Source organism: Manduca sexta, chromosome 18, assembly GCF_014839805.1.
Source record: "Manduca sexta isolate Smith_Timp_Sample1 chromosome 18, JHU_Msex_v1.0, whole genome shotgun sequence".
NCBI lineage: Eukaryota > Metazoa > Arthropoda > Insecta > Lepidoptera > Sphingidae > Manduca > Manduca sexta.
In genome coordinates this window covers 923,182-932,182 of record NC_051132.1, presented here as the reverse complement: position 1 = coordinate 932,182, position 9,001 = coordinate 923,182, and the positions used below count along the sequence as shown (strand labels likewise).

Genomic DNA, 9,001 nt, shown 5'->3' with positions numbered 1-9,001 from the left:
CAGTAATTGAGATAAAACTACATATCGTTACATATTTATGTTGGAATTGTAATAATTATATCGAGTTTGAGAATGTAAGTGAGATTTAATACACAAAATAAACTATAATCGCCTTTTACATATTTCGATCGAAATATTTTAAAATTTATCGTTACGAGTAAACTTAGCCGCTTTTAAATTGAGACAACAATATATTATGTTACCGCAAAACTCATATGAGTCGTATGATGATTTATCATTATATAGAAATATTGTTTTATATTTCGAAAAAAAAAATCATAACTACAAAAATGGATAATGTCATATTTCGTTAAAGACAACGCAATATAATATTTAATTGAATGACAGCAACAAGAAAGTGTTAGTATCGTAAGTAGATATTTATTATTAGGACAAGACGCACAGGTCAAACTAGGCAGTCTCAGGACAACCCTGTAAAAGCGATGATTAATTTTCTATGTTATTTCTTACCTTTACATAATTCAGAGAATGTGACTTATTAACACAGTATCAGTAGTATAATTATGTACATAATTATGTAATACGTGTTGTTTAAGGTGTGTTACGACAATAATAATTGTTTCATTATAAAAATGGCATACGTCATTGTATTTTTTACAAAGCACAATTTTTTCATTACATAGTTAATAATTATAACAGATAGTGTTTTGTCGCTTTTTACAGACGGCTTCATTGTATATAATACCTCTTTGTAAACTCAAATTTGTAAAGTTTTCAACAATAAATTGCTGTTAATTTTTTGTGTAATTTATAATAAACTTTGACAATAAAGACCTTTTCCTAAAGTGAATTTAGATTTTTATTTACATATAGCTTAAGTTAAACTACTATAATAAGCACTTTTCTTCGTTTTAAGGAGACAAAATGAAGAGTTACTACTTGTAAAATCTGCATTTATATACGGGGAGAGTAAATATTTATTGCAATTTGCCAACGTGATTATTCACGAAGCAGAAACAATGTTTCGTGTTATTACTGATGTATTTTATTTTGCTATGCCTATGCCGTTCCAGACTGTTATACAATATACAATCGTAGTCATAAAAATAACATTTATGTTTCAGGTAAGTACAGTAAATCGAAAAACTAAAAATCGTATGGCAGAAATATAAATTCCAAACATTCGCATAAATTACCTTTCCAAAGAGTTCGAAAGGTAAGAGTAAAAATATTAAAAAACAGATTGTGGTAGATTATGGTAGAATTTTGATTTCTTAGTAGTCGCACTGCATACAAAGAAATAGGAATCAAGAATTGATTCACGCTCGTGAATGAGTAATTTTATATGCAAAGTAACGATAGTTTTGTGATTTTACGTGTTATATTTATCATTTTACGTCAAATAGTTATTAATTTGTATTCTATAAGTTTGATAATTGCAATAACAATAATCAACTAACCAAGTGACTTCCCGTTTGTTTGTCGTTTGTATGTGTGTTAAAAAAAACATAATACTTCAGTAGAAAAGGTAATTTTTAAACTTTATATTCGTAGTAAAATCATTATTTTACCATTTCAAACCTTCACGGAGCATATGGCGTAAAATTTTAAACGTAGGCCGGTGTAAACTCAAAAAAAAAATAACACCTGTCCAACCTCCTGTCATGTTTTTTTGGCGATAGGATGCGAAATTTCAAGTGCTCATAAACGAAATATACCATAAAAAATTTGGAATGTTCTAAATTTGTAGTGAGTTTATTACGAAATTATGTGAAATCTTTCGAGTATAAGTTAGGTAATGAAAGTCGCATTATACGTGTATTCTATTATTTATTTTATGTGAACCCACTTAGTAAAACTTTACTATTCACTAGAAATTAAACAAAATTATTTATACATAATGCATTAATATCTATTTACCATTAACAATTTTCAATAGTATTCTTTATGTTTTTGTTTAATACAATCAGCCTTATAAACTTGTTTTAGCATTAAGAGGTGATTAAGAATTGCATAGCTGTTGAAAGGATCATTGGTTTCCTAGTTTAAACCTTATTAAGAGGCAAGATGGTGGGTTTTGACTCACAAATGATCGAGTAATTTTGTGTTTTAACCAAGCATATCTGTGCAAAATTTTTATATGTTAGACTGATAGTTGTTATATTTTTGGATTTCAAAACGCCTTTGTAGAAAGTAAGGAGAACAATATGTTTCTTAATTACCATAATGGTGTCTCATAGGCTATTCACATAGTACAATAATGCTTCTTAGTGATTGTTTGAAAATAATCTGTAACACTCGTCGTTTAGAACTCTTAACACCTGATAATACCCATGAATGGTGCCTTCATCCCTTTCATTATTAAATCCAAGTTGGGCATCAAACAATAAAAAAATCAAATAAGTATATCATTAATTGTTCAAAAAAGTAATTGCATTAAAATTAAACTATTTTGCAGTTTTAATATTTCGGTTTTCTCCCAACATTTTGAAGACTTCGCAGTCTTCATGGTGACGGGAGGGGACTACACGAAATTCGAAAAATAGTTTAATTTTCATGTATAACATTCACGTAAGCATAAGAAAGTAATTGCATTTAACATTGAATATGGAAAATGATCAGATTTTATAGTCTCTTTTTGTTTTGTATCTGCTATTATTAATCAATATTGGCAAAATCTCTGATAAATAAATGGTGGCAGCCCTAATATAAAAGAATATAAGTTGCAATTGATTAATTTATTTACATTAACCTCCATTCATTGTAAAATACAATTAAATCAATCATGGTTAACTTTTTATTTCTTGAAAACAATTAAAACTAATAATTAGCCCATTTATCTTCATTGAAAGTATTAGAAGATTTTGAAATTCTATACTACATATTGATAAAAAAAGACTAATTTCGGTAGTGTAAATAGGTCACCATGTATTTTTTGTTTTACAGTTACTTTTTCATTTTTAATAATACAAGATGTGTCTTTTGTGGCCAAAGTCATGTCTAAAAATTAAATTTGAAGCTAATCTGCCTTAAAAAATAATTTAATGGCTAATTATACCGCTTATAACACAATATTGTATCTAATGACTATTAATGCATACTATCAAAATTCAAATTTTTCATTGTATTGTGGCATCAAAGCATCATTTAAAGAAAATAGGTTTTGTGTTCCAGGAGTTAATTGTTACTTTTATTTAAATTAAAAAACAATTAAATGTTTATTGTTGCTTATGTTTTTAATTGATTAATTGTTACTTGTGATAACTACAATAGGGTACTGGACTCATTTTTGTTCTTTACTATTATCAAATATTTACGTTATATAAATTATAACACAGAAGGAATTATTAAAATCTGGTAAAAAATCAACAAGTTATAAGTCTTTTAATTTCGGTAGAAGAGGTAAGTAACTAGATATAAAAAAGTGGCGCAATGCCCACGTGTGACGTCATCGGGCATTGTGCATAAGAAAGGGATGAAGCTATATCTGCACTTTGCGGCCACTTCGGCACATAGTAATATTTGAAATATGAATTACTGGCTAATTTTTTAACCAATTTTAATGCAGTTTTCGCAGGAGGGTTTCTTTTTCGTATTATTAACCATTACATATATAATAATGTATAAAATCAAACATAGGACGGTCCCCTATTAATTATAATTAATCAATTGTTAATCTTAGTTTTTACTATTAAAATTTCCCCAACATTACCAAGCGATAGTAGTTGAAATATGTAAAGCACTTCAGTTCAACATTAAGAATATCATTTTAAGATTTAACCTCATCTATTATTAAACACATTAAATTAAATAAAAAAATCCTTCTCAAGCAAAATGCAAGAAAACCCAGCACAAGAAGAACAACCCTCCAAAACCATGGAAAAGCCAAAGGAACCGAAACCGCAAACACCTGTATTGCCACCTGCAAAACCTGCAGACAAGACACCACCAGCCCCAACTCCTGCAGCTCCAGTGCTGACACCGAGTCCTTGGCTGACAATGCCCTCATTCACGAAGACCCCGCCCAATGATCTGTACAGGAGGCTGCTGCCTGCAGTTCTGTTTGTGCTCACATTTGTTACAGTTATGACAATATTGCTCATCTATATGGATACAGTCGGTGAGTATATATCTCATTTATTTATTTATTCTGGGGCACACAAAAACAACAATTTATTGAAAAAAGTGGTAGAAAACAAACAAACAATAACTCTAAATGGCGATTTTATTGTTTAAAGCAATATCTTCTGCACAACTATGGAATGGATATAAGAAAAGAAGAAAGGGGGCAATCTAGTGAATGGAATAATAATTAGGGTTAATGGAAAGTAATGTACTCCTGGTTTTTTTTTGTATGTTTTTAGTTGGAGGAATTACTGATTTATTTTTTTTAACACTTTACTGAGTACTTTAGTATGGATTGGAACCTTCTACTTTGGTATTACGTGTGGTGACGTGGAGTATCAGATGATGTACCACAAGCTGGTTGCTGTCGCTACTACAAAGTGTCGTGGTGTGTGTGCAGCAGTGGGCGCGCAGCAGTTCCGGCTGAACATGACGCGCGACTACGAGCTGGCGCGCATCGGCCAGGCCTCGGCCGCGCTCGTCGCGTACGTGCGCCAGCTGCACCTCGCGCCGCGCGCCCCGCCCCGCGACCCGCCGCCCGCCGAGCCCACGCCGCAGGTGCGCGTGCTCGACGCGCTCTACGGGGAGATCGTGAGTGTCGCCTTCAGTTTGTTTCGACTGTCTGATCGTGTCGCAGCTTGTAACACAGTGTGGTGCGTGCAGTACAACGCGACGTTCGTGGAGTTCCTGCCGGCGGGCGCGCGCGCGCCGAGCACGCTGTACCTGGAGGCGGCGCGCGGCTGGGACGGCGCGGTGGTGCGCGCGGCGCCGCGGGACTACCTCGCGCTGCGCGGCGCCGCGCGCGCGCTGCACGCCTGCCTCAGCGCCGCCGACCACCCGCGCGAGGTCATGTACCAGGAGGGCGACGCGGCGGGGCCGTTCCGCTCGCGCGTGCTGTGCCTGCCGCTGTACACGGTGCTGCTGGCGGCGGCGGCCACGCGCGCGCGCCTGCTGCTGCTGGGCGGGCCGGCCGCGCTGCCCGCGCTCACGCACCTGCCCTTCGGCGACGGAGACCTGCATCTGCAGGTGCATATACACACATACTTGCACCCTATAGCATTTAGTAGTACAATTATATTGCTCCACCTTTCCACAGTGGTACAATTTAAATACTGTCAAGCAATCTATAGGAATGGGCATTAATGATCACCTACCATAATTTGTCAAATCCCTACTGACAATAAAACCCCATGTATTGAAATAATGCTAAAACTTTTCACAGAACATCGAAATCCTGTTCACGGATCCAGTGGTCCGAAACAAAACGACAGAATTCCTTCTCTCAAAGAACTACACGGTGGCCGCCACCTTCGACAAGAGCGTCATGTATGCGCTGAAAGAGGACCTCAACCTCAACTGACTCTAACCTACAATACTGACACTACGTCCAGTAACACAATATGCACAAACTAAAAAATTATCAACTTATTGGCAGACAGCTTGGTGACACTCAGGACGAGGTCATGCCATGGTCATACAGTTTTGATATTTAGTATTATTTTTATACGTGTAAAATCAAAATTGCATGGTCTTGTCATGGCCTAATCTCGTCTAGATTTGGATTTGACCATAAGGTCACATTTACTCGGTGTTGTTATAGCAGTCGATATTAGAATCTCACGAACAATGCTTTCAATACGATAGGACACGCTCGCATGCTTATTGCTCTTTACATTATGCTTTCTTGTGCTGTTTATGTTATCTAATCGTATGTTATAACAGCATATTAATGAGATCTTAAGGTCAAAATATCGATAAGTTGTCCCCTCACTACACTCGATAAGGCTTGGTCAATTTGTCTAATAATAATTGAATTGTCCATGTATTCGTGCCTTGAAACGTGCCGGTTGTTGAAATTTAAAAAATGATAAAATAATGTTGCTAGCACAAATCGCGATAAATATAGAAATTAGATTTAGTGTAAGTCAATTCCAGTGATTATTTTCATTTTAAGTAATTATAACTGATTTTAAATACGCTTTTACAGAACAAATTGATGTATGAAATTACTAATTCCAATTAATTTAATTAAACTAGTGTTATTTTTAAGTTTTTTATGAAACGTAAGGTCGATGAAAATTAGTTTGTCGATGATTTTAACGTTAAATATTGGGTTGTTATTAATAAGGTAATAAATTGAAGACCTAAATGAATGAATAAATCGTTCATTTTTCATTCGTTTATGTTTACGAATCGTAAAATAATATCTACATCAAAAATATGTCCTTGTTTCATGACATCGGTATACGTTGTTACGTATATAAAACAGCAAAAAAATCAAGGAATATTTCCACATCACACGATCATGGAATTGGTAGATATCGAGTTTGGACAATAAGAAGGTTGTATTAATTTTTCAACAGTGGTAGTTCGATTCTCGGTGTTAAAGGTTCCATCCATATTTATGGCCTGTAATCTAAGGTTCCTAATATGCATTATTTAATATTCCTAAAAACACAAAAACAGTTAACCTCGTTAAATTATACTTACGTTTTTAACTGATCACTATTTGTCATTTTTTTTTAATAATTGCAAAGGTTTGATTTATCGAAATGCCTATATAAGTAAAAGTATTTCTGTATCACGTTTCGATAAAACACAAATTATTTGCGCTGATGTCTATTTTATATCGATAAGAAATTGATATTTTAATTATCGATATTACAAAAAGTAATTATTGTATTAATTTTAATTATAAAATAATCCATCCATGCTGTCATTAATGTATCTCGAATATTATGATCTGCGAATTTAATTTTAAGTATTATGTGCATGATTTTAATACTACCCATTTTGATATAGTTAAAGGGACAAGCGGGTTCTTTGCGCGTGTCAACATTATACATTAACCCTGAGACATTTTAGGTCTCTTAGTGCTGGGGTTACAGACTTCACTGTGCTTTTACCTAGAACATATTAGTGTTTGCACATTGCTGTGCTGAATATACCTAAGCATTTTATACATTGAAAAAAAAAGATAAGTTTTATGTTGTGGTTAATTTTAGTGTATTTGCATATGAAAAGAAATATTTTTGAGAATATCCTACTCAGATAGTAATACTCTTATAGTATATACATATTTTGTACTCGAAAAAGTTTGTAATAGGTATAGAAACATGTTATTAGTTGTAACCGTTTAAGGATTTCAGTAATGTGACCACACACCCGTGCAAAGTCAGGACAGTGGCAGGAACTCAACCCTGAACTAAATATTTTTCTGTATATATTTTATAAACCATCGACAAGTTATTGGTGGTCAATTTTTAGATACTTTTTATTGGTCCAAATTAATGAACAATGTCTCCATGTTTGAATATCGATCGCTATAATGGATCAATCAGAAACAAGTTTGATCGCAAGGTACACATATTATTTCTGATTGTAGATGATAATGTGGTCTATTAATTCCGTTTAATGGTCATGTTCTGCAATTTCCTAGACTGCACGGGGTGTGGCGACTAAGGTTAACATTATAATATATTTTTATATTATGTTTGTCGCTGACTCGTCTTTTTCCGTCAGTGATTGGTCCAGTGAAGCTTTTGGCTTTAAGCTTTTGTCTCTATAAGCTTACTTTGTTGGCAGCTAAGATTTAACTGTCGAATAAGATCTAAGGTAATTTAGCTGAGTTAAGCAGTTAATAAAATGTAATACCTACAATTATTCGAGCTAAGTTTGCTTGGTTCTTAATCGGTAATTTGGTTTCGCGTGCTTTTAACAATTATACCCTTAAATTACCTTCGATGGAGACCGCATCATGACACTTATTGAGGGTTCGAGATCAACAAAATGCAGCAATACAGCTAAAATGAAATGTGGCATATGTTCATAAAAAACAATAAAATTACGTTTTTTTGTAGTTAGATTTGAATATTATAATTTCTTTTCTGTTCTTTTACCGGCCTACATTGAAGGTAATCTATGGCTAAGTGTAATGCTCTATGTTGAGGTCGTATCTCTTTCGCAAACAATTGCAACAAAGTATGTTTTTGTTCAATGTAGCTGTCTCGCAAATACGCATCGAATGATAATTCATTCCATATTATTTTAATAAAAATTCCATTTGTGTTTTATCGTATGTATTAATAAGACTGATTTTATTTTAATACAAAAAGTATTACTGATCACGGTAATGTGAAATTTTTATTCGATATTAACCTTCGTATTAAGCGGACGTCGTGTTAGGGCGGGTTTCAATAATACATCATTGACCAGTGATATGATCAAGCATATTCTTTGTAAGAAAATTGGAATGATTGAAAGATACTATTCAATTCGTCAATTCGTCCAAATAAGTTTTGTTTAACATTCGTAAATTTATCGGTCCGATTTCTATAGCCTGATCAGGAAAACAAAAATCCTCGACATTGGAAATGGAACTAACTTGTTGTACTGGAAGTTAACTTGAAAATGATAAATATAAGTGTCGTCGCCATAGCAGGTTTTTTATTTTCCTGGTAAGGCTATAACACTCGGTCGTAGAAATTTCTCGTAAGTCCTGTAAAATGCAAGCGCAGGTTCATGTGGAGGGTCGATAGGATTTTTAACTGATTAACCATAAGTTGCCTAAATTTGATAAAAGTTTATCTATTCTCGACTATGAAATAAAAATCATTTACTCTAAACCTGATATTGTCTGCTTGCACAAGTGTTCACTTTTTGTAGCAAGCCAGCGCTCTCCACTCGTCCGCGAAACATAGCTTTATTAATTTCTTTAAGTATATGAAATGCGATTATGATTTAGCAATTAAGAATTACAATTGTAACTTTTACAATAATTTTACTGATTCTGAAGCTTAGTTTTTATACGCGCTCAATTATTTCACAAATAAATTAATGACTTTATAATTTTGTTTTATTTTAGTGTTTTATATTTCCATTTATTTCAATTGTCACAAAACTTATTTACCATTAA

General features: G+C 33.7%; 1 protein-coding gene across 4 annotated transcripts; it reads left to right on the top strand.

The window, feature by feature from the left end:
* Positions 1-1,237: 1,237 nt before the first annotated feature.
* On the top strand, positions 1,238-8,934 carry LOC115447789 (protein Star). 4 transcript variants are annotated; one of them, XM_030175016.2, is made up of 5 exons: positions 1,238-1,489; positions 3,792-4,081; positions 4,487-4,677; positions 4,750-5,112; positions 5,309-8,934. In XM_030175016.2, exons 2-5 carry the CDS (start codon positions 3,796-3,798, stop codon positions 5,444-5,446), a joined length of 978 nt encoding a protein of 325 aa, XP_030030876.1. In that variant the 5' UTR covers positions 1,238-1,489; positions 3,792-3,795; the 3' UTR covers positions 5,447-8,934. The 4 variants fall into 4 exon arrangements, with proteins under 4 accessions (XP_030030876.1, XP_037295974.1, XP_037295972.1 ...); XM_037440077.1 differs by having other exon boundaries at positions 4,490-5,112; XM_037440075.1 differs by having other exon boundaries at positions 4,487-5,112.
* Positions 8,935-9,001: the final 67 nt, after the last annotated feature.